At 40.5% G+C, this 27138-nt stretch overlaps 1 protein-coding gene across 7 annotated transcripts in view; it reads right to left on the minus strand.

The window, feature by feature from the left end:
* LOC126980729 (uncharacterized) overlaps positions 1-27138 on the minus strand; it is a 57020-nt gene that overhangs the window by 21703 nt on the left and 8179 nt on the right. For 3 of the 7 annotated variants that reach the window (XM_050831014.1, XM_050831015.1, XM_050831009.1), the window contains exons 2-3: positions 8655-10960; positions 213-320 (exon numbers count right to left, since the gene is read on the minus strand). In XM_050831014.1, the coding sequence (XP_050686971.1) occupies positions 213-320; positions 8655-10907 (2361 nt within the window). In that variant the 5' untranslated portion in view covers positions 10908-10960. Of the gene's footprint in view, positions 1-212; positions 321-8654; positions 10961-22854; positions 23004-27138 lie in introns of those variants that run through there. The other 4 variants (XM_050831010.1, XM_050831011.1, XM_050831012.1 and 1 more) reach the window with 3 other exon arrangements.

Raw genomic sequence — 27138 nt, forward strand, 5'->3', positions numbered from 1 at the left:
CCAGAGTTCATTCATTGTACATTACAGAGTTGAATTGCTACCATTACCTTATGCCTGATCATGCTTCATCAAACAACAGCTTGAAGAAGACTGAAAATATGGCCATGTATGGTCATGTATGTCACATAGAAAAATGTAAATACAAGACCCACAGCCAATGGTGATAAAATAGTAATATAGAGTAATTACAAACTTAGAAGTATATGATCTACCTGGTTTTTGAGCGAGGAATAACAGTCCTTACAAACCACCACTGAGTGACCGTTGTCTACCACCATGCCTCCTGGGGGGCGGTTATGATCCTTCAGGAATGGATAATCCTGAAATAAAATCAATTTGTGATTTTTATGCATTTCAGTGGAAATATGGTAAGACAGTCCTACAAATAAAAAGTGGCAGCTGTGACGCAGCACACCATTTCAGCCTTCTGCCACATCTCCAATTGACCTCCCATATAATGTGCTCCTATACACCCTAATCTCTTTTGGAGAGAGAGAGAGAGAGAGAGAGAGAGAGAGAGAGAGAGAGTGTGAGTGTGAGTGTGAGTGTGAGTGTGAGTGTGAGTGTGAGTGTGTGTGTGTGTGTGTGTGTGTGTGTGTGTGTGTGTGTGTGTGTTTAGTGCAAGGTGTATGCCAGTCAGTGGGGTCACTGAGGAGCGTCCTGCCTCCCTGATCCAGCCCTTGTTGCCAGACCCCATACACTCAGAGAATTTAAATCCCCTGGGATGTCCTCTCCACCCTCTCCACAGCTGCACTGCGTTCCACAAGAGATTAATTGCGACCACCCTCCTTCCCTCCCCCGTCCTGACCTGGCCTCTCCCACATCTCACCATCTCGCACACACATGGCAGGAGGAATTCTCCAGTGTTTGAGCGAAAACGAAAGACTACTTATATAGGAACGTCATGACAGGGACAGTGAAACATTATTCAAACTGTCCAACATATTCAGACAAAACACATTAACTGCAACTGGTAATAGAAAGACCTCGACCGTGGGAAAGCTCAAAGCACTGGCATCTCAGGCCTCAGCGAAGAAACCACGTGGAAATTTCAACGAAGAGATAATAATAATAATAATAATAATAATAATAATAATAATAATAATAATAATAAAACAATATTGATCTTGGCTACATTGAAAAGACAAACAGAGAGAGAGAGAGAGAGAGAGAGAGAGAGAAAATGATAAAATAGAGAAGTTACAATGAAGTTAATAAAACAGATAGTATGAGCTATGGTCTATGTAATGCATCAAAGAAAAATTTGTATGGGACATGAGATTGATCGGCTGCATTTGGATCAGCTGTGTTGATGTGTTGTCTCCTATGCACTTTTATGGAAATAAAACCACCCTTGGACAATGAAAGATGTATAGTATATTTACTAACCACCAACTGTTATGTCATCGCCACACGGACAAAATCAGACGAGTGATGAATGTAAACAAACCAATAGCCTACGTGCCGCCATGTTTATGTCGGGGACCCACTGTTTCAGTGTGTGTGTATTTACCAACGGTAGTTGAAATTGCCTAGTTGTACATTTGTGGTGAGTGCTCCAGCACACTTGTGGTGAGTGCTGAGACAATAGATAGTTTTAAGAAAAGGTTACATAAATTCATGGATATGGTGAAGCTGTTCTTGTGAGAATGACTTTTTTTTTTTCTCTCAAAATTTCTTTCCAATATTAGGGTGCATCTTCCAAGATGCAGCGTCTTGTAAGCTGTAAAATACGGTATGTATATATATATATATATATATATATATATATATATAGATATATATATATATATATATATATATATATATATATATATATATATATATATATATATATATATATATATATATATATATATATATATATATATATATATATATATATATATATATATATATATATATATATATATATATATATATATATATATATATATATATATATATATATATATATATATATATATATATATATATATATATATATATATATATATATATATATATATATATATATATATAAATATATATATATATATATATATATATATATATATATATATATATATATATCTATATATATATATATATATATATATATATATATATACAGTCGAGTCCCTTATGATGCGGTTAATTGGTTCTGAGCAATGGCCGTGCCATAGGAAACCAACCATTTACTTTCCCCGCCAACCCGAAATCAACAAAAATATTATTTGGCACGCATATTAATGCAATAATTAGTGGTGACCAACCACTTTCAAAGATCTCTCTCTCTCTCTCTCTCTCTCTCTCTCTCTCTCTCTCTCTCTCTCTCTCTCTCATTAGTTTCTTTAGGAGCTGCCTTGTATAGGCCAACCGGCCTCTTGCAGACTCCTTACGTTCGTATGTTCGTATGTTCTTATACAGTAATCCCTTGCCATGTCGCGGTTCACTTATCGCGGTCTCGCTGTATCGCGGATTTTTAAATTGTATCGTATTGTAGATTTTTCGCTATATCACGGGATTTTGCAGTAAAATAACCATTTTCAAGCCTAAAAAATGAAAACCATATAAATCAACGTAATAAGGAACACACCTAATTAAGCACCTACGTCACCCACCTATTTTTTTTTAATTTTCCGTCGCAGCCTATTGCACCGTTAGTCTTTTCCCTGGTTCACTCCTCCCACACTTCCTTTCTTTCTTCTCCCTCTCCGTCCCTGTATTTTTCTCCTTTTTTCTCATTTCTTTCTTCTTTTCCTTTCACCTCCTTCCCAGTATTTCTCTTTTAACCTGGTAGCAGCGGGATCATGTTTCTTAATGGTCCCTCTAAGCGAGAAAAATGAGAAAAAAATCATCACTCACAAACTATTTCATAATATATATCAAAGTATTTGTGATCAGTTTATGTATCATCTATTTAAGGGGGTTAAAATCATGGCACAAATTTGGCCCGTCGCTGCTACACAGTAAAGCCACAAATTTGGCCCACCCTTGCTACTGGGTTAATCTCTTTCCCTCCCACTCACACCCTTTCTCTCCCCCTCTTTCCTCACCTTTACCTGACCCTCCCTACCTCTCTCTTTTAATCTCTTTCCCTCCCACTCACACCCTTTCTCTCCCCCTCTTTCCTCACCTTTACCTTGTAGCAGTCATCGCTCAAATTTCGTGTTCCTTCCCCTCATTGACAATAAGAAAATGGGGCGTTGCAGCATAGACTCTATGTTCATTTTTACTTTGTGTCAGTGTTTTCGTTCGTGCTCCTGTCTCGCTGTTTCCTGTGCGTTTAATTGTTTATCTCTTGTCACTTAATTGTTGGTGGTAGCAAGTGTTCTAAGTGCTAACCCTGGCGGATATGACTTTCTCTATCCGTGAACCGATTAGCACTTAGAACACTCGCTACCACCAACAACCAGACCCTCCCTACCTCTCTTCTTTTCCCGTCCCATTTCCTCCACTCATCTTCCTTGTTTCCTCCTTTCTCATACCCTCTTATCTTTAGTCTTATCTCTCACTCTATCACTCTTCCTCCCTTTCTCCTTCCCCATTAGATTATATGAACACACACATACACACACACATATTGGATAGGATTATGGACTTTTTGACGAAGAGAGAAATGAGAACAGTAATCAGGAATAATAAATCAAGCTGGATGGAAGTGACGAGTGGAGTCCCCCAAGGATCGGTGCTGGCTCCGATTATGTTTGTAATTTATATTAACCCGTTAATGCGTCGTTGTGAAGAATTCCCTTTCAGGGAAAGAAAGTGAGTGCGGGAGCCCATTATGCATCGCAGCACTGCCACTACTTTCTCTTCCCAACAGTCGTGGAAGGGAAAGTTGCGGATGAAAACAATAATAATTATTGTTTTGTTTGAAATTAAATTGCCACGAAGCATTGATGAAATTTATTTTACCAAAATCTATCAAACATCCAGCGGCATGTAGGGACGATAGTCCTTAATGACATGACAGAAGGGGTGACAAGCTATATGCCTAGCCCCGCACCTTACCACACACTCTCAACATCTCTCGCTTCATCTGCAGCCGCCACTACCCCATCGGCCAGTTTCACATGAAATACTAAGCGTCGATCGCCGCCATTGGTAACGATCAAAACAAACAGTGACTGTGAAAGCGGCCCTTAGTTACTTCACAGTGCACACTTATACACTTAACCCTGAACTTAGGTGTTTTTCTGTCCTTTTCTTTCCCTGATTTTGCTTTTCGATGCCCTTTTGCAATTTTTCACTATTACTTTTCACCGTCACTGCCATGCATTACAGGTCAAAAGAGGAAGAAGAAAAGGAAAACAACACCGGGAGATCTACAATCTACACAGTCCCCCGCCACGTGGTGGCGGGGGACAGTGTTGTGGTGTGAGGCAGGCCACCCAGGCCACCGCGCATCATGGCGGCTTGGCGCAATTTTCAAAATTCAGTCGTGGTGGCTGCTCGCGCTAACTGAGGCTTTCGCGCTAATTAATTTTTTTTTTTGGTAGATGGTGGCTCGCGCTAATTGATCTTGCGCTAAGTGGGGCTCTACTGTATATATATATATATATATATATATATATATATATATATATATATATATATATATATATATATATATATATATATATATATATATATATATATATATATGAGGCGTCTTGACATATTCGCGCCATCTAAGAAAATCCCGATTTTGTGGTATAACACTATTTGACCCTTCCTTTATAAGCGAGAATATACGGTGGCACAAGAAATAGGCCTGGGAGTCCTTCAAATAACATTATCACCTACGCGGTTGAAAGTGAGATAAGAAAGCAGTCATGAAATAAAAAATGTAGAAGCGTAATAGCATCACTGCAAGCGTGCAAGCTTTTCGTCCTAGCGTAGTGCAAAATTTTCGTTTTTGTACTTCCTTCATGTTCGGATTATTATGAATATCATGAACTGTGTATGACATATTAAAATTTGGTCTTTGATTGAAGTGTCACCTTAAAAACCAATGAACATTACCAAAATTTAGCGTTTCCGCATTTAAAATAAAAAAAGTGCGTTTTTTGCTTCATATATACAGTAAAACCCGATTATCCGAAATGGAAGGGAAGCCTCTTCGGATAAGCCGATTTTCGGATAATCCGGATTTATGGCCATTTTGATTTTGAAAGAAGTGAGGTCGGCACAGGTAGAACGCCATGACTGCCCAGTGTGAAGTGTGTGACGCGACTGCCGCCGACTGACGATGTAAACAATGAAACCAATAAACACACGCTACGCTAAACAAAGTAGTACGCTTAAAACATGTGATGTAAATGTTTTATTGTATGTTTGTCTGTGTGTCTCCTTGTCTGGACCAGTGTATGTTGATACTTGTGAGCGTTGCAGATCTGAATTGTGAATGCTGCAGAGTGCGATTGTGAATGGTTGTGCAAGCTTGCAAGTGTGACCTTGATGCATCGTGCAAGTGGAGACACAGTATGATGACTCATATTATCACGCAACTCGTATGTTGGAAGGGGAATGTGGCATGGAGTGGAGAGGGGAGTCGTGTTTGTGTCGTTGTCTTGAGAGTACGGTGAGAGTAGTCGCAGTAGTTTGTTCGGCACCACGCCCTTGCTGGGGCGAAGGTGCGGACGTGGTGTTGTTGAGAGTTTGTTTAATGTTTTTTGTCTAATACATTGATCTATTCGTTACAAGCTATTTCGGCAATATGTATTAGAAAGCATATTCATTTTAACTGTTCTTATCAATTTTAAATGTGTTAATATAGTACATATGTAGGTACTTTTATTTATTTTTGATGTTTTATATCGTTTTAGTATAGAAAAAAAAAAATTTAATTGCATTATCCAGATCAATTTCGGATAATCCAGTTTTTCGGATAATCTGCTTTCGGATAATCAGGGTTTTACTGTATATAGTAATCCCTTGCCATATCGCAGTTCACTAATCGCGGATTTTAAAATTGTAAATATTTAGTTTCAGACGCTGATTTTTTTCTATATCATGCGATCGGATTTTATGTTCCACGTATAGAGGTATTTTAATATTTGTTATTTTACTTATTTTTCAGTAAAAGAAGCATTTTCTAGTCTAAAAAATTGTAAACAATATAAAAAATTAAGAGACTATTAATAAGAACATATGTATTAAAATAATATTAAATTGAAATAAAATACGTAGCGCGCTGCAGATGAGTAGACAAAGACTCGCATGTATGTAAAACACAGCTACACCCGCTTCCGTTTGAGCTAGTTCACCCACGTGTGATCGTACACGGCACACTATTGGCTAATGGATGGGAGGCGACCAACCAGAGCAGTGTTCTGTATCCTGGGCGCTGATTGGCTCAGCAACCGTAGCATTTGGAAGATCAGCGTACGCCATTTTGCTGCGAGTGAGACGCCGTCACCATAGCAACGACGAGAATTAGTCAAAGGACGGCCTATATCTTTACTCTTGCAGCACTCTTTGAGCACTGGCAGTTACTGTGGCAAGAATTTCTTTTACACTATGATAGATACAGCGAACACTGCTCTCATTCACGTGATATGTTCTCCCTAACGCAACGTAAACTCATCCCAAAACATAACTTCTCCTAAATCTGAATTCTTCTGCAAGGTGAACACCTTTCTCGAACACTTTGGGGTGCTTTCAGCAGGTGTTTTGGTAGAACAGTGTTGCCACTCACACCATTGCTGCTTGGTGTGACAAGTGGGAAATTTAAAAATCCTAAAAAATTCTTCCATGACAATCCGTATAAAACTGAAACCGTACTATTGGAAACCATACTATATATATATATATATATATATATATATATATATATATATATATATATATATATATATATATATATATATATATATATATATATATATATATATATATATATATATATATATATATATATATATATATATATATATATATATATATATATATATATATATATATATATATATATATATATATATATATATATATATATATATATATATATATATATATATATATATATATATATATATATATATATATATATATATATATATATATATATATATATATATATATATATATATATATATATATATATATATATATATATATATATATATATATATATATATATATATATATATACAGGTAACTCGATTTATCTGAGTTTGGTTTACGCGTTTTTTAAATAACGCAGTGTCCAAAATCCAAATAAATGTTTAATTTACACATTTTTTTCACTTATACACGATATTTTATGGAGTGGCCACCAGATGTCTCACGCAACTGGACTCACACACAGCTGAGCTCAGTTCGTCACGCGCACCACTTGAACAACAATACAGTACCCACACTACTCAACAACAACAACAACAACAACACCCTCGCTGCTGTGCTACCACGAGGGGAAGGGCAGCCAGAGGAGGAACCACGAGAGGGAGAGGAGTAAGAGTGATACAGTAGGCAATAAAGGTACAAACCTACCTCATGTTTGATTTACATTGTTTTTGATTTACGCAACCTCTTCAAGGACACAATACTCGCGTAAATTGAGAGTTACCTGTGTGTGTATATATATATATATTTATATATCTATATATATATTTATATATATATATATATATATATATATATATATATATATATATATTAATATATATATAGTTGTAATAGTCTGATCTGTGATGAGTGTGCCCTTGTAAGGTGAATAGGAGTGATGAGTGATAATTAGGATTGTTACTTAACTTCAGCATAACTCGCTACCATTACCAACAGAATGATGAATTGTAAATAATATTGTTACTTAACTCCAATAAGCTCACTACCATTACCAACAGAATGTGAATAAACCTCATAATAATTTAACCTCGTGTTGCGTTGCCCTAACAACTAGGAAGAGCACTGGATAGTAAGATAATAAAAACAGAGGATCGAAGCTGAAGACAACTCTACTGTCATGCCCCGGGAGTTTATTTTCTCTTTTTCTATTTTCCTACACGTCCTCTGCGTGTATCGAAACACATGAGAAATTAATCAAGACAAGGTGAGGGTATTCGCCGGCTGCCTGAGATTGAACCCGCGACCAGCGTGACGGGAGAGCCACTCCTTACCGAGTCGGCCAAAGAGGTACCCCACTGGCTAAGTGGGTTATGGGAGGCTCGTTCATCAGGCATAGTCGCCGCTCTACACATCCACCAATACACATGGAGGAGGGGAAAAAATAATGAGCAAAAAGGATTGATTGATTATGTGGCAGTAGATGAAAGGCTTAGAAAAGGAATTTGTGACGTGAAGGTAGTAAGAGGAATGTTCGATGGATCTGACCATCTTGCAGTGCTGGCAAAGTTAAAGCTGAAAGAAAAGTGGGTGTTTGAAAACAAAGGTGAAGTAAAGAAGGAAATACTGAAGACAGAAATGTTACAGGAAAAAGAAATAAAAGATGAGTAAGTACGTATAAACCTGAAATGGTAGAGGCCTTAATGTTTCATGCAAGAGTTAATCAGAATCGCTGGTAAACTCTGAAACGGCTTTGCTACGTATGCATGAGTTTTTAAACTTCAGATATTTCAGCTTTTCAGCTTTTCCGGACAAGGTTCCCCCCCAATTAGTTTGATTTATAGAGGATTTCCTATATATGTATATATAATATAAATGTAAGAAATGACAGTGAAGATAATTACCTTAACAGGGAGAAGGTATAATCTTTTCCGATATGTCTTGAGACTGCAGATAAAGCACATGTAATTGTAGGTGTCATATAATCTGGCATAGTGAGCCACCTTCTCTTTCTCATAACGCTGCCACTGAAGGATGAGGGAGTGGAAGCAGCAGAGACAAGTTAGCACACAGGAGTCATCAATGCGAGCTTCAGGATGGGCAGACTGGTGCTTGGCGAGGAAGGGAAAGAAAGGCTCTGAACCATGGGGTTTGCTGCGCAGCGAATATGTCTGGCCTGGCTTGGAGTGAAAACTGCACACAAAACAGTTGGCAGCTAGATTTAGGGCCTTCTGGGTAGTGATGACAGAGAGGGTTGGTGTGCCAGGGTCAGGGCATGCAGGCACCACCTCCAGTGTGTGAAGGGGCTGTCCTGTGTAGCTGGAGGTGACTTTTTTTCCCTCAGTGGAAGACTTTAAATGAGCCTCAGCTACAATACTGAAGGAGTGGGTTGGTGAGCCATTTGTCGGGGACACACCAGGTGAGGAGATGGTTGGCCCAGGAGTGAGGCGCGGTGACATGGAGTTGGTGGGAATGGCCCTCAGGGAGAACTGACGGTGTTCTTCTGACACCTTGTCTTTTTCATACTCCGTCCACTGATTGCTGAGGTGCTGGTGGCAAGGGGAGCAGGCCAAGACTCTGCCATTTTCTACCACACTGTTTTGGGCAATCCTTGGTAAGTATTTCAGGAAAGAAAAGTACATGCCATCCTGCTTTGAGCTCTCTGCCACCATGGCAAGCCAATGCATAGTCTGACGAGAATGATTCTGATGGCACAGATAACAAGTGGCCTCATCCAGCAACGAATCACCATCTGCAATTGTCATTGAAGAACTAGGTCCTGGCTGGGTGTGTCCCACAGGACTGCTGCTTCCTCCACACTGTTCTGTGTTTCTGTCAGCCAGCCTCACTGGTAACACATTGTTGCTAGAAGCATTTTCCTCTCTCCCCAGAATCTCTTTCTGTTGCTGGGGAATGGCTTTAAAACATGGAGAGCACACCTGAACTAATCCCTGTGGGGAGATGGGAGACGCACCTTCTGGAGGACACAGTTTCTCGATGAAGGGATAAAAGGGCTCCTTATCAGAGTTGGGTCTGCAGTACACCAAGCACAAAGAACTAGAAGGGCATTCTTGCCCACACTTGTAACATACAAAGGCAGTTGAATCATCAACAACAGGTATAGCTTTCTTTCGAAGGGAATAAAATCTTTCTGCATGCGGAATTTTTCGAGTTTCATAGGCATCCCATTGTGTCTGCATATGTCTGAAACAGTCCCAACACCCTTGTACCCGCCCAGAGGCTTCCATGGGATGAGATTTGCTAGGACGAGGGTGTAACATAAGGCTTGGAAAAAATGGGCAGTTTTCATTTTGCTGTTTGGCGTATATGTCTACTAAAGTTCCCTTCTTATAGTGCTCCCCGCACACATAGCAAACTTCAGTGGTGGCATTTTTGTCAGGCATGCGCAGGTCCAGCACCTCAGTTCTAGGAGCTATACTACCAGGGTCCTGTGTCTGTAATTCCTCCTCTCTTTCACGCTTGATTCCACGCCGGCCTTCCAAAGATAAGTCTAAGGCTTCCTGCTGTGTGCTAAGCTGAGGCAAGGGCATACCAATGGGGAGTAGGGGCACTCCTGGGGGTGGAAGAGGAACGCTTGGAGGCTGCGGCTGAGGTGCGTTCACTCTGGCTTTCTTAACCTCCATGGCAGGACTTGGTTGGTGCATTGTGGTAGGGGGAGGTAGTGGCAGTGGCAAGGATAATGGTGCTTGTGGGGGCTGTGGGTGTGATCTGACACTCCCACTGGCTGATCCAGCTCTTTTAACTTCAGAAGGCTGGGAAGGTGGGTCAGGTGCAAGACCCAAAAGCTGCGAAGCATATTCACTTTGCACCCCAACTTCCACACCCGTGAAGGGCCCATTGTCCACTCGTTTGAGCCAATAAATGCGTTTGACTGGTGGGACCTTGTCACGCTCATACAGTTGCCATTGCTGTGTCAAATACGAATAACAAAGGAAACAGGAGAGAATGCGCCCATCGGAGGAAGGAGGCTCAGACCCATCAGGGGGCTCGTGGGTCTCAAGAAAGGGAAAGTAGGGACCTGTGGCCTGCTGCCTCACTGCCAGCGGATATTCCCCACACCGTGGACACCCACACACGTAGCAAGTAGGCCGTTTTACTCCTTCACCTCCCTCTGGCCGTACATACACTGGTTTCATCCTCAGTACTTTGACCGACAGTTTGCCTCCGTGCACCTTAGCCTCAACACCACCTGTGAACAACAAAAAAATATGCATTACCATTATGACACAGGCCATTCCAAAATTATGAAGATATATCTATAAACCTAGAAATCACTGAAGTAGTAACTCAAATACAAATAACTACAAATATGAATACTAGATTAGCTTCTACATTTCATTTCATAAAAAAATTTACTAAAACTTGTGTGCAGGCATGGGACATACAAGCACCTCTCAATTTACACAGGTACTGCATTCCTGGTGAATTCACACACGGTAATGTAAATTTTGTGTAATATAAACATAATTTTCCTATACTATAGTGCACAGTTGGGCACAATAGCAGAAAACCTTATTCCTGATAACCGATAATGAAAAACCTTATCAGTGATAACCGATATTTGTTAACTGGAGACATAAATATAGGCGATAACCAATATAAATCCACAATTACAATACTAGCTAGCGATAAGTTCGATAGGCGAAAATGATACTATATTGATATTTCAGACAGAAAAACACAGATGAATTAAAATTTTCATTATCTGTATTTTAGAAAACTTACAAAACCTGAAAACCACACACTGACACGTACCTATGGACGGTAATACTAGAAACGCCTGAACCGTGTTGTTATTTGTGCACCGTCAAAAGCTGGCGCTTTTGTTTACAAACACTGATCTCTCATGAACTGCGCATGCTCAGACCAGCAACCGTAGACCTGTACAGTCTCTCTCACAAAGCTTTTTAACCGTAATTAAGAGTTGCTGGAAGGCTGAATCAGACATACAGTACCACTACCACCATCCCCGCTATTTCTAGAATGACACTCTGTACGAGTTGTATTTATATGTACAGAGTGTCGTTCTAGAAACAGCGAGGATGGTGGTACTGTATGTCTGATTCAGCTTTCCAGCAACTCTTAATGTGTTAAAAAGCTTTGCGAGACTGTACAGGTCTACACTTACTGGTCTGAACATGCGCAGTTCACGAGAGACCAGTGTTTGTAAACAAAAGTGCCAGCTTTTGACGATGGGACACCAAATAACACAACACCGGGTGCCTTCAATACCATGGCATGCTCACAAACGAATTTGGAATATCAAATTTGAGGCAATGAATAATCATTTTTTGAGCAAAGTTAATTTATTTTTCTCTTCGATATAGTGATTTTTGAATAACATATAAAAAATAACCTAGTATTTTAATGTTGATGATCTAAGTATGAAATATCTTCACCGAAGATATTTCATACCCCAAAGTTTTTTCATACAACACCGGGCCACGCATGTGGAGTAGGGAGACTTTTAGGCGGAAAAAAGTAGTGATTATCGCTAGATTGGTTACAAAAGTAACGAAGATACTGATATATATTTAAATAAGTAGCGGATGGCCGATAATCCAATTTTGTTATCAGCGATAAAGTATCACGATAACTTATCACGATAACGCCCAGCTATGCTATAGTGTAAATACATGTAAAATCTGTGTGTGTATTTACCTAGTTGTAGTTTTACAGGGCCTGGGCTTACACTCGAGTGGTTCCGTGTGTGTGTGTGTGTGTGTGTTTTACCTATTTGTAGTATACAAGGCCTGAGCTCAAGCTCGGATGTTCCTACTCCCAATCTATATTTGTTCAAATTTTAATTCATTTTATGGACATTGCCCACTTCAACAATGTCTTTGTTTTGACCATTCCATTTATCCACACTCCTGTATGGAAAACTGTACTTCTGTCTTTCAAACAAGTCCCCTTTCTCAATTTATTGCTGAGTTCTCTTAGTTGCCTCCTCCCTTCTGTCTCGATTAAATCCTTTCCATCCAACACGTCCATTCCACTTGTATTCCTGTACAACGCTATCAGGTCTCCTCTTTCTCTTCTTTCTTTGAGTGTTGGTGTTGGTAGGTCCAGTTCCTCATCTTAGGTGCAATCCTTTGAATCATTTTGTGTTTCCTTGTGTCCTTTTTCTTGTGTGGTGACCAAACAACCGCTGCTTACTGTAACCTTGGTCTAATCAATGTTATTATTTTCTTCATCACGTCCCCATCTAAGTAGTGAAATGCCACTAATACTTTGCAGCAAACTATGTTTCCGACAGACGTGGGGCAACTATTTATGTTATGTAATCGATTACGGTTATGATTACTTCATATTTTCCGAATTACGTCATCATCATTTCATCAACGCTTGCTCCTACGAGCTCCCACCAGGGGATGGCCAAGGCAGAAGAGTTTCCAACTTTCTCTCTCTAGACACTCCCTCCTTGCCTGCTCAAAGTTTCTCAAAGATCTTTACCCCCTCTCCCTAGCGTACTCTTGCACCCTATCCCTCCATTTCAATGGAGGTCGTCCTCTAGCATTCCCTCCTCCTCACTCACATTCCCTCTATCTCACTCACATACACCCTTTTGGTCATCTTACTCTCCTCCATTCGCTCCATGTGGCCAAACCACTTTAAAGTCTGTCGCTTCACTTCTTCCACCACTCCACACGTCTTCCCTTCACCCCTGTGACACATTCCAAAATGCTCGTACACACTTTCATTACTCATTCCATCCATTCTACTCACACCACAAGCACTCCTCAAATAACTCATTTCCACTGCCTGCACTCTAGACCTCTGACTTTCATTCCAGGCCCACGTTTCACTTGCATATGTGAGGGTTGGCACTATTATTGTATTTCTCAAATCCCTCTTTACCTCCATGCTCACACTTCTGCCATTCATGATTCGTCCCAAAGACCCTACCACCCTTCTTCCCTGCAATGCCCTTTCTCGTATCTCTCCCTCCGTACCACCATGCTCACACATAACTGATCCAAGGTACTTCCACTCATTGACCTCCTCCATTTCTTCACCATTCAAAATTATTTTGCATTCTTTTTCACATTCAATTCCCACTCTATATGGGCATACAAAATTTACAACCCCACTAATACTTCGCTCACAAACCATCACTTTACTTTTGTTGACATTCACTTTCAGCTTTCTCCTGTTACAGACACTATCAAAAACACTGACCAAATTTTGTAGATCACTCATTTTCTGCAATGAGCACCGTGTCATCAGCAAACAGTATCGAATTCAGTACCCACTTCCTTCCCTCATCGAACATTCTTACTCCAACTTCCCCAACTTTGCCCTTCATTTCTCTAATAACACCGATTACGATTGCAATAAAATTAGGTGTAATCGATTACGATTACAAGATGTATTAATTGTGATTACAATTGTGATTACACGAAGGACTGAAAGGTGAACTTGCAAACTTCATACACATGTACCATACTAAATATTTAATTGGTTGAATTACTACAGATATTTAGAGTACATATCTGCTGTACGAGAAACTATTAACTAAAACTTTGCTAATGTAATCGCAAAAGTGATCACGATTACGATTTCATTTTTATTGTACACTCGGTCCTTGATTTAATGGATTAAAAGGGGGAAGGGTGGTCCATTGCTTGAAAATACGGTTTTGATGTTTCTAAAGCCGGTGTCACACCGGACAAATCTACCCAGCCTCCCTTCTAGATGGGAACATTTTTTTTTTTTTTTTTTTTTTTTTTTTTTTTTTTAATGATCCGGGGGGCCAGGCGCATGTGTGCGAGTGGGCCCGGCCGCGCGCCGGGCTCGAGCAGCTGACAAGTGGCTGATGATAGTGGTGGTAATGATGGGTGTCAGCAGTGTGGCCCCCGCATCGGCGCCACCCGGGTGGTGCTTTCGTTGGGGCCTGTGTGTGTGTGACTGTGATTATTCTGGGGCCCGGGCTCCTCAATTTGCTAATTCTTGTTTTCCACATGTTGTGCGGGACTCTTTCTTTTCTTCCATCTCTTCTTTTAAAAAAAGAAGAGATGGAAGAAAGGAAAGGGGTCCTGTGCAATATGTGGAGGATGGGAATTTGCAAACTGAGAAGCCCAAACCCATAATATACGGAGCCACACACACATGAGCCCTAATGGGGATGCCATTCGGGTGCCGCCAATGCAGGGGCCTCGCCGCTGACGCTCATCAGCCGCCCGTCAGCTGTTCGGGGCCGGGCCCAGCGCACAGCTGGGGCTGTCTGCACGTGTGCGCTTGGCCACCCGGATGGGTGGCCAAGCGCAAGATGTCGACAGTTTTCAATTTTCCACATAAAGGCGGACACACACTATACGATGTGTCCTGTCCAGTGGCCGAAAAGTGGGCAGACCTAGAGGCCATGAGGCAGTGTGTGTGGCTGTAATTTGTGCGGCGCGGCCTCACGACATGACCCGATGGCCTTCTGTTTAGGGTATTGTCGTTTCTAAAGCTGGCGTCACACCGGACAAATCTACCCAGCAACGGGCAGAATGTCCGTTGCTGGGTATTTGTCCGATAGATTTTGTGGTCTGTTAAATTCAAAATCCATTAAATAGGGGTCCATTAAATCAAGGGTCGAGTGTATTCGATTACGATCACGATTACTTAAAAAAAATAAGAGGGTAATCGATTACGATTACTTAAAAAACTCTAATTGATTGTAATTGATTACAATTACCCCGTAATTGATTATGATTACCCCATGTCTGGTTTCCAAATATCTTATTTATGTGCTTCTCAGGTGTCAGTGTATCTTGTATTATGCTTCCTGAGTCTTTTTTTTCATTCACTTCATGCACTCTGCTACCAAGGTATGTGAAGCTTTTAGTGACTTTGACATCCACAGCACATGCATGGACAGACTGAACTGTGTCATCCAACAAGCCTCCAAACAGCTGGACCTCAGTTTTGGTCCAGGAGACCTTCGAGAGCCATCATGAGGACCTCTGTCGATTCCACAAGGAGTATAGCATCATCAGCAAAAACGAGATCAGTAACTTTGATGTCGATAACAGATGCTCCGCGATGACTTTGATCAGTAACTTTGCCCAATACCCAGTCCATCTAAGTGTTAAAAAGTGATGGAGCATGGACGCACCCCTGCCTCTCTCCTGAATCAACAGGGGAGAAGCCAGAAAAGCCTCCTCTCACACTTAACAGCACTCACTCTCAGTCCCAGAATGAAGGCCAGTAATCACATCACAATATCCAAACCACCTCCAACATCCACACAAATAAAAAAAAGTGTACCCAGAATAATGGCTGCCAGGTTTGCCAGTTATGGCAATAAATGAAATATATTGGGTGGTCAGTATTCCCAAAGGATCACTCTACTAGGGCACCACCACAGAAATCACCCTCGACACTCCAGTGACGGGAAAAATAATACATTAAATACGTACGACGTACGTATCCAACGCTCAATGGTATTAAAAATAATATGTACATCATACGTATCTGACGCTGTACAGGTTAAAGGTATCCCACAACTCTCCAGGGTCCTTCAGAGTACCAAGCACTTCAAACTGATTTGAGCACTGCACACTCCTGAGTGAACACCTGGTCCCTCAGTTTCTCAAGATGAAACCCTTGGCGGTTGCATCTTGGGAATTTTTTGGACCTGATGCATATCCTCAGTTTTGCAACAAGTCTTTGGTCAGGATTGAAAAACTCAGTACTCCAGAAGACCCTACAGTTCTGGAGGATCCTCCAGCGAGTACTAACAAGAATGTGATCAATCTCCCTACCACACCACACCATTGCTATACCAAGTCCAGCGGCGAGTCTCGCATCTCTGGAACCAGGAACCAGCAATCCTCCACCATCTGGACTCTGCAAAGTTCAGGAGTGAACTGCTGATGTTCCTAGTGCCAGAGCCATGGTGGACCAATACATAACTCGTAGCCATCTCTCTCTGTGCCAGTAACTGCATTGAAGTTGACCAAGACAACAAGTTTGTTGCATGGGGGTCACTGGTCAACTACAGAGTCAAGCTTGGCGTAGAACATCTCTTTCTCCTCAAGTCCGCACATCTCGGTTATAGTCAATAGGTTAGGGTGGTATAAGATGAAGCCGCCCTTGAGTTAAAAAATGTAATAAAGGGCTGAAAAAAACATTTTAGAGGATGAACTAAACTATACCTACTAAAAAAATAAAAAAAAAAATAAAAAAAAAAAAAAAATCTGCTTAACACATTGACAATGTTTAACAATTTGGCGGTCTCTCCCACCCAGTGTTACCTCCTCTTTACCATTTTGCCACTGTCCATTGGACTTTTGCAGCAGCAGGAAGTAGTATGTATCACTCTTTGGGGGTGGTGCACTGTACAGAGAGGTAAGATACATGGTACATATATTATACCGAATTGTGGACTACTGATAATTTTTTCTCACATTGCGTATCAGTGAATCAGTGTACTGGGTATACCTCAGTGCATATGTGTACCTGTATCTCTGTACACTCATTCAAGAAGTAGATAAACAATAAAAGAACACAAGGAAGAAATGCAGAGGATGTTATGAATCGACAGAACTAGAAGGGCTTCAAAGAAGGCTAGATGAGTATCCTCCTTCTGCAGTGAATGTGATGGTCAGCCACATCGCTGCATTCCATGTTTCAATGAAAAACTTGCCTCATATAAATAGGAATTACCAGGGAAGTTTAATTTTCCCAGTTAATAGATCATTTATTTTTCTTCTGGTGCATTAATTTTGTTCTGTTAGACGCTATGTAAAACTTTCATCTAACAAAATTATATTTCATTAAGTAATTTATTTTATGAATTTAATGGTATTTTCTTCTACTGATATACTATGTGGTGCTTGCATTTTGCTTATAAAATGTTACAGTATTATATGTATTTTGGAAGCACATCCGCTCAGTACACCGATGGTCCAATATGCATTCAACATGTTTAAGTTAACCCGCAAAGCGTCGGCAAATAAGACACCTTGTGATTTCATCAGTGCTGGCCACAACTTGGAGGGCACACACACACACACACACACACACACACACACACACAAAAAAAAAAAAAAAAGCCCACTACGCGCTGCTCCTAAAAAGAATCCAAAGAGATGGGCGAAAGAGAGGTCAATTTCGGGAGAAGAGGTGTCCAGATAACCTCCTCTTGAAGGAGTTCAAGTCGTATAATTTTCTTCATCATTTCCTCGTCCATATAATGGAATGATACCCTTATATTTTGCATCATCCTTTAGGTTTCTCCGAATAACTTGTTTATGTGCTTTTCTGGGGATAGTGTGTCTTGCTTCGTTACTCCTAAATCTTTTTGTTCATGTACCACCTTTAAGTTTTCTTCTCCCATCCTGTATGTTTTCCTCGGTCTTTTTTTACTTTCCCCATTTCCATAACATGGCATTTGTTAGTATTAAATTCCATCTCCCATAACTGGCTCCATCTATACACTCTATTCAGGTCTTTTTGCAGTTCTTCACAGTCTTCCTCCATCTTCACTTTTCTTATTAACTTTGCATCATCTGCAAAAAGACTCATATAACTTTTTATACCCATCAGCATATCATTTATATATATTATGAACATTTTTGGTGCCAGAACTGAGCCCTGAGGAACTCCACTCTCTACTCTCCTCCAATTTGATTCCTCTTCTCTAATCACTGTTCTCATTTCTCTTCCTGTTAAGTAATCCTTTATCCACTCGATGGCCTTTCCGCCCCTTCCTCCCCATTTCTGTAGTTTCCAGAGTAACCTCTTGTGGGGAACCTTGTCAAAAGCTTTTTTCAGATCTAGATATACACAATTAACCAATCCTTCTCTTTCTTGCACCATGTCTCTTGCTCTTGAGTAGAAACATAGTAAGTTGGTGACACACAATTTCCTTTTTCTAAATCAAAACTGTCCTTCATTTATCATGTTTCCCTTTTCTAAATGTTCAACCCATTGTTTTTTATTATACTTTCACAGATCTTGCACATTACACTTGTTAAAGAGACTGGCCTATAATTTAATGGTTCAGTTTCATCTCCACTTTTATAAATTGGTACAATGTTTGCTCTCTTCCACTCTAAGGGCACTTTACCTGCATTTATTGAGCATGTTAGTATGTCATAAAGTGGTTCCACTAATTCATTTCTACACTTTTAGCACTTGACTGGAGATTTCATCTGGTCCCACAGCTTTCCTTCCATCTAAAGATTCCATCAGCTGCAAAAGTTCCCCTTTCTCAACCTTTACATAATTTAGCTTTTCTTCATTACAATTTTCGAGCCCCCTGTCAAAGTCAGTCTCTTTCGTAAATACTTTATGAAAATTTTTATTTAATATTTCTGCAATTTCTTCGTCCTTTTCATAGAATATATTTTTTTCTTTTAGCCTTTCCACTCCTTCATCTCTTTTTAACTTCCCATTTATGAATTTATTAAACATTATTGGTTCTTCCTTACAACTAGAAATTATTCTTTTTTTCAAATTTAGCTTCCTCTTCTCTCCTTACTTTCACATATTCATTTCTTTAATTTTTATATTTGTCTCTGTTATGTATTCTAATTTGGTCTTTTCTTTAAATTCCTCCATGCCTTATTTCTGTTTCGTTTTGTTGTTTCACTCCTCCATCCAAACCATGTTTTTTCTCCTTTAGTTTTTACTGTGTAGTGTGGAACATATATCTCTATTCCTCTGTTGTAAATATTCATAAAATGTCATATTTCTTTTGAATGTTAGTACTCATCTTCATATCCCTCCAGTCTACCTCAGTGAAGAAAGTCTTGAGTCCAACGTAATCTGCCTTTGCATAGTTTTCCTTCTTTCCTTATAAGCCTCATCTCGATGTTCACATCCTTCCCTAGTTTTCATCTCTAATAGCTCATGGTCGCTCTTTCCCAAGGGGCACTCGTGACTGACTTCTTCACGTAGCTCAACATTTCTTGTGAAAATTAGGTCTAGTCTCGATGGTTGGTCCTCCCCTCTCAGCCTTGTTTTTCCTTTGACCACTGCATCAACAAGTTATCTGTTGCCAGCTTCAATAGTTTACTTCCCCAAGTATTTTCTCCACCCTCCGTTGCATAGTCTTTCCAATTCACCTCTTTGCAATTGAAATCTCCTGTTAATATTACCTTCCTACTATTCTTTACCTCGTCTGTCAGTGCCCATACTGTTTCTTCCAGCATAGTGTCGTATCTTACTTCATTCCAACTTTTGGTTTTAGAGGAGACATGGGCTGTTATTATGTTAGTCTTCTCTCCACTGTTTGTCAGTATCTGTACAGCCATCACTTCTGCACTGTCCTCTCCATATTTCACTTCCGTCATTTTCAGGTTTTGTTTCGTCATTAACATCACTCCTCCTCCCTTTCCTTTTTTCTTATCTTTCCTCCAAATGTTGTACTTGCTCGTTCCATCCAGTACGAGTTCCAATTCCTTTCCAAGTTTCGTTCCAACTATACATATGATGTCTGGATCCTTTTCCCTTAGATAATCAATTAGTTCAATTTTCTTTGATACAAGTCCATCTACATTAGTGTACGCAATCTTTAAACCTTTTCTCCATTCTCCCTTTCTTTCGCCTCCTATCAACACCGTTACACCCACTCATCTCTTATCCACCACTTCATCAGTTTTTTGTTCTTCATTTTCCAAAAAATAAATTTTCTTATCTTCCTCTGATCTTTCCTCATTCCTTTTTTTTGCTTCATTTATCAATTCCTTTACCTTCATTCTTTCATCCTCTGTCATATTTCTCCTCACATATATTTGTTTATATTCCTCAGAATTGTTCAATCTCCACAACTTATTTAGGATGGTTTCTGTTGTTATTTGGGATCTTAACTTAATCTTTAATGGCCTGTTCTTTCCTTCCTCATACTTTCCCAATCTTGTTATTTCATCTACTTCTTCCTCTATCTTTTACTCCGCTTCAGTATTCATATTTCTCAGTATACTCTTCACCTTACTCCTCCCATAACTTTACCTTTGATTCTTCACTGTTTTTTCTTCTTCCTTTACACCAAATATTAGGACACATTTTTTCTTATCTGCCATGTCCCTCACCATTGTTTCTTTATTACTCAGTACATTTACAACATCTTTTTCTATATCTTGTCTCTGTTCCTGCTGTTGTTGCTCTAGTATTTCCCTGAAGCTCGTTTTTCATTGTCCTTTTCACTCCTCCACTCCTTCAACTCGTCACTGACTACATGCTTAATCTATTCCTCCACCCTTGCAACCACGTTTTGCTGGTCATTTCCTATTTTCTCTGCTATCTCTCTCTTCATCATTTCTTTCATCTTCTTCTCCATGTCTTCATTTGTCCCAATCACCCCTCTCTCTCTCTCTCTCTCCATTTTCATAATTTTTATATCATGGTCTTTTTCTAGTTTTTTTCATTTCCAGCTTTGCTATCTCTTTCTGGTTTTCCAGCTGTGTGTGTGTGTGTGTGTGTGTGTGTGTGTTTGACAGAGAGAGAGAGAGAGAGAGAGAGAGAGAGAGAGAGAGAGAGAGAGAGAGAGAGAGAGAGAGAGAGAGAGAGAGAGAGAGAGAGAGAGAGAGAGAGAGAGAGAGAGAGAGAGAGAGAGAGAGAGAGAGAGAGAGAGAGAGAGAGAGAGAGAGAGAGAGAGAGAGAGAGAGAGTGTGTGTGTTTGTCTAAAAATCAAATAGATGGCAATCACCAGATACTCCATGTGAGTGTTGCCTTTTAGTGTGCGAATATTTTTCAAATAATATGTATTTGTTTTCCATACAACAAAATGAAAGGCATATCATAATTCACATCACACAAGGTTTCACAACCACAACACAACATGCACCAAAGTTATGATAACATAGCTGAGACACCCAGGTCCTTGACGCATTGAACGCTTTTGAGTTTGAGGCCGCGCATTCCAACTTGAAGGACCTGGCACTTATCTACAGTAAAGGGCATCTCCCATCTATCAGACCAAGCTGAAATTTTATGCACATCCTCTTGGAGGCTTTGTCTGTCTTCATCAGTGAGAACTGAGTTAGCAACCATTGTGTCGTCTGCAAATTTACTAATGAGATTATTGACTCGTACATACACATCATTGATGTAAATAATGAAGAGCACTGGGCCAAGAAACGAGCCCTGAGGGACGCCACTAGTGACAGGTGCCCACTCTGAGAGAGAGAGGGGAGGGGGGGAAGGAAGGGAGAAGGAAGGAAGAAGGAAGGGAGAGAAGAGCGGGAAGGTAAAAGAGAAAGAATGCAAAGTCATCTCTCTCTCTCTCTCTCTCTCTCTCTCTCTCTCTCTCTCTCTCTTTTTACGGTAAGGGTACCAGTTCTGCTTCAGTACCGATACCATAAGTGCCACCACATAGGTACCAGTACCGCTAAAGTATTGATACCGTTAGTGCCCCCCAAGTCTCTGTGTAGTGCGGCGACTATGCCTGATGAACGAGCCTCCCATAACCCACTTAGCCAGTGGGGTACCTCTTTGGCCGACCCGGTAAGGAGTGGCTTTCCCGTCACACTGGTCGCGGGTTCAATACCAGGCAGCCGGGGAATACCCTCACCTTGTCTTGATTAATTTCTCGTGTGTTTTGATACACGCAGAGGACGTGAAAGAAAATAGAAAAAGAGAAAATACAACTCCCGGGGCATGACATCTGTACCACTTTAGCTGGCATTACCGTGACTGCCACCAATACTGTCTTGCCATGGAGAGAGGCCTCACTGCCCGTCATCCCGCCAAGCTTCCATCTCGCCCTGCTGCTACGACCTCAATCTCTACCGCCCCCATTATTTTATAAACTTATTTATTTATGTACTTCTTCATATCCGAGTCTTCTTTTTTGAAGGTTTCCTAATATCTATTTTAATTGTTATCAGACTATGAGGCCCTCCATAGTAACTATATGCTGCTTTTTGTATCTGAAAAGCAAATGTTCAGAGAGAGAGAGAGAGAGAGAGAGAGAGAGAGAGATTCCTGAGATGGGGGGGCTGGGGGAAGGGAGAAAAAATATCCCTATCATCAAAATATCCTCTCAGTACCTAGCACTGAAAGGATATTTCAATGTTATGGTTTTTTTACTGGTACCGGTACTGAAGTGTTCGATTCCGGTATTACCGGCACTCAAATTAACGGTACCTGCCAAGCATCGCCTGGGCTTGTGAGCTTGCCGTGACGTCATCCACGGAGTCCGTTGGTTTTCAGTTGCCATGGTTTTGAGCAGCCATCGTACAGTGAGGGTTAGTGAGGGTGTTCTGCTCTGCTGGGCATCAATCCATCTCACTTTTCTTTAAAATTGAATTCATACATGGGTATTAAATGTTTGATAGTAGATCTAATGTAATTATTATTATTATTATTATTATTATTATTATTATTATTATTATTATTATTGTTATTATTATCATTATTATAAGCTACCAAAGCCTCCCTTCAGGGTGCAGATACAACAAGTTGAACCACACAAAATACCAAAAGGTACTGGAGAGAAGCAAAGGCAATGAATAGTTAAAAAACTGGCCAGTCATAGGGAAAAATAAAATTACTGTTTCAAAAAGACATTCACACGAGACTTAAATGTAGAAATGCCTGCAGAAAGGACACTCTCATTGTGTAACTGATTCCATAAATTTGTCAAGGACGGAAAAAACATCGTGAGAATTTTCGTACAAAAAATTCATAGGATTGGTTTTGACCATAGGATTGGTTTTGACCAAGAGCAAACCTTGTGACCCGGGCAGGAGTAAAAGGATCAGGCAAAGCATTGTGTAAGGGATGCCGATTACACCGGGTATTCGATATACTATGCGAGTTCGAAATATGCGAATTCGCTCATATGCGACTATCCTACACGTGCCAAGTATTCGTTTTATGCGAGAAAAATTCGCTATTATGCGAGTAGCGGCGGTGGTGCGACTGGTTGGCAAGGTATGGTGGCTGACTCGCACTAGAGGGCGGCGGGTGCAAATGTTTTCCCACACTTTCCTTGCCTATAATTAACCTTTTCCTCCCTCTGATCCAAGAGTTAATCCTCAGGTAGCTGATTATCAGTTTAAACCGTAGACTTTGGGTGTGTCTCCCCGGATGCAATCAGCAGCTGTGGGCTGTCAGACTCTGAGAAGCTTTACCCTGAATGGGGTACATATAACTTTGAGTATAATATCTATGTCCTGATTTCCCTTCAGTAAGATTCAAAATACATATGAATATACAGTACATGATATAATTGAAAAAACATGCACATTTTAACTTGACGTTCGAGATTCCAGAATTTTACACGTCTACGTATTCGTGTTTGATACTCATATTCCATGTCAGTATGCGGACAGCAGCATTTTCAATAAAACGTAAGACTCATTCCCCTCTCCCTCTACTGAGACAAAAATGCATTTCCTTCACAGATACAAAATATTTCATAGAGACCAAAGTTGTAGAGGAGGCAATTCTAAAAAAAAAATGCTTATGGCTTTTTCCGCTGCATTGAATCCTTACTAAGATAAGGGTTCGAAAACGGGTCGTGGAACATAACCCCCTATAATTAACGGGATGATGGGTTCGATATATGCGAATTCACATTATGCGAGCTTTTTGCTGAACGTAACCCTCACATATAACAAATACCTGGTGTATTCTTAAAAACTTTAAATAAAATGCTAAGGGCACCAACTTGACGCTGATGATCAAGATCATGAACAAGTGCCGGAAAAATATATTTAATTGAATTAATAGCTGTCTAGTAACTGTAAATGGCAATTGGCAGCAGGCATCCAAACAGGAGCACAATACTCACAGTGGGGCAAAATGAATGCATAAAAAGATTTGATTACAGCTGAGTCACAAGCAAATATTTTGAAGCACTTACAAATATGATGTTTAATTAATTGTACTTGGATTGATCACAGGATAGTTTTCAAATGGTTAGTGGTTCAGTATGAGAGGGATACAGTATAGTCTCAGTACACTGCTCAGTGGCGATGGTCTGTGTATTTACAATAACAACGAGATAGTTTTCAAATGGTTGTAGTTATTTCTAGCAACACAGGGATACATTATAGCCTTAATACACTTCTCAGTGATGTATAATGTTTGAATGGTGATAAACATCCGTAGCACAACCACAAAACAATTCGCCGTGAGGAAAAGTTTCATTTATCATATACTAATCCTCCTTTGCTGGTCTGATAGAGTATATGAATAAAATTTTACTCTACCATTGATTTGTCATGATCGTGTTGCAGATGTTTATGGGAACTAGGGTACATGTGACCCTGTATTTGTGTGTTCATGCAGGACCAAGAGCGTAACGGAATCAGTCACACCAGACATATTTTATACATATTAATACGCTAGTACCTACCTAACTCCCGTATTCCGTGGTTATTCATACGTAAACAGAAAACTGTCATGCTCTAAGGATAGCTAAAGCTATATGAAACAGGTACTAAAAAGAAAAACTGGATGGGAAAATGTGTGTAAATAAGTAAAACAATACTAATACTAATAATAATAATAATTATACTGACCGCGGTGCAAACGGATAACGGACCTAGATCGGGCCTGTACCGGCTGCCAGATTTTACGTAGTCAGTCCAATATAGTAAAAACCGGAATGCCGATACTGGCCAACATTCAATGTTTGCTGGGAATTAACTCGCTCCTGGTTGGGCATACGGGCAACCGCGGTTGCCCACAGCCCCATTGGTTGGACACCGCCTTTTAAGGCAGCATGTATGACGCTGACGGTAGGTAGACGCGGCTCGTACATGTCAAAGAACCGCAAAACTCGGGGCGGTAAGGCGCGAAAGTCGGAATGGTAAGAATTTAGGACTAAGCGCTAACTCGATAGGGTACTGTAGGTATGTATATATATTGTTAAACCACCAGCCTGCACACCACACTCCAAGCACAGGCAAGCGGTGTGCCTCAACCCCAGACCACCACTCATGGGTCGTGAACACCCAGAACAGCCACAAGACACACCATGCCAACATTCCCAAGGCCGCCCCAATCACGAGGGAACAAGGCAGGGCAGAGACATGCTCACAGTGCAGGTTTTCCACTTTACTTAACAGCTCCAACTATGTACAACCACTAGTTTACAAGGCACAGTAACTCCAGGTACTCAGAGGAGCACAGATACGTCAAAAGGCTCACGGAGCGGGCAGAAGCGGGCAGGGGCACGGCTGATTCCCCTCTCCCTCTCCGGCCCCGCGGCGTGCCTCGGTTGATTGAAAAAACTACAGTAAAATAATAAGGCCATGTAAACGTGTTTAATTTTGTTTGAGGGTCAAAAAAGGTTTAGAGAATATTGTAGGAAAATGTCTTCAACATATTATAATGACATTGGTACCAATGAAAATAAAAACTGTGCAACCTTATACATTAGGCTATTAAATAAAGATGAACTTATAACCCAACCTAGAGGAGTTTCTAGCTGAAGACCCTTCACATGAGCAAATAGTAACCTAACCAATCACAGCTGAAATAGTAATATTTCCCCGCATTTTAAAATCTCAGAAACGAGTATTAATAATGGAAACGGTTACCAGAGTGATGATTAGCAAATACAATCTAAAATAATAATGTGTTTACTCTTAGAGTGACTTGGGTGTGAGTCTAGAGTTTTACCAAGACAGATATGGCTCAGCAAAAACTAGCTTCTGTTCATCTAAACTCTTGTGACATGTCCAGTCTATTAGACTGTGGCCTTGATGAGACTGTGAAGTATCCATTGTGAGTCTGTGATAACAGCTAGAGCCCTGTGGGAGAGATCACACCCAATAATTTTGGTCATAAGGGCCACAGCTTCCCTCATCAGCTTCGATGTCTGGACCTGAGGTGAACGATTGTTTCATCCTTGTAGCTGTGTCTCTCTCACAATGATTTCCATAGACAGTACAAAGGGAGGGCAGTTATGACAGCAAGACACACACAATGGCAGGGCATGTGTCTTGCTGTCATAACCGATGGTTTCCTCCCAAGACGACTGACTGTTAGCACACCTAGCTCTGTCTTCTCAGCGGCCTCGCAGTTAAATTATACACTTTGTATCCCCTCTGTGGCATGTTGCTACAGCCGAAGGCTAGGCAGCAAGGCATTGTTACATTAAAAAACAGTCGAATCCGCTTCCAAAATAGATAAAATTATGTTTTTAATACCTCAGTTCAAAGTCTGCGCAGTGCTCGAAGGGCCAATAATGGCGCCCAGCAGCCTTATACACAGGGCCGTCTATGTCGGGACTCTCTCTATCAAGGGACTTTAGGTTATTGCCGATGGGTATAAGATGCCGATTGTTTTGAAATTTCCAAAACTGTCGCCGCATGGTCGGGAGCCGGGAGTCATGAGTCATGATCGTGACTGTGTGATGCTGGGTTCACACATTCACGATTTGTGGTCCACGATGGCCCCCCGGAGAGCAGGTGG

This window comes from Eriocheir sinensis, chromosome 45, assembly GCF_024679095.1.
Source record: "Eriocheir sinensis breed Jianghai 21 chromosome 45, ASM2467909v1, whole genome shotgun sequence".
NCBI classification, from domain to species: Eukaryota; Metazoa; Arthropoda; class Malacostraca; order Decapoda; family Varunidae; genus Eriocheir; species Eriocheir sinensis.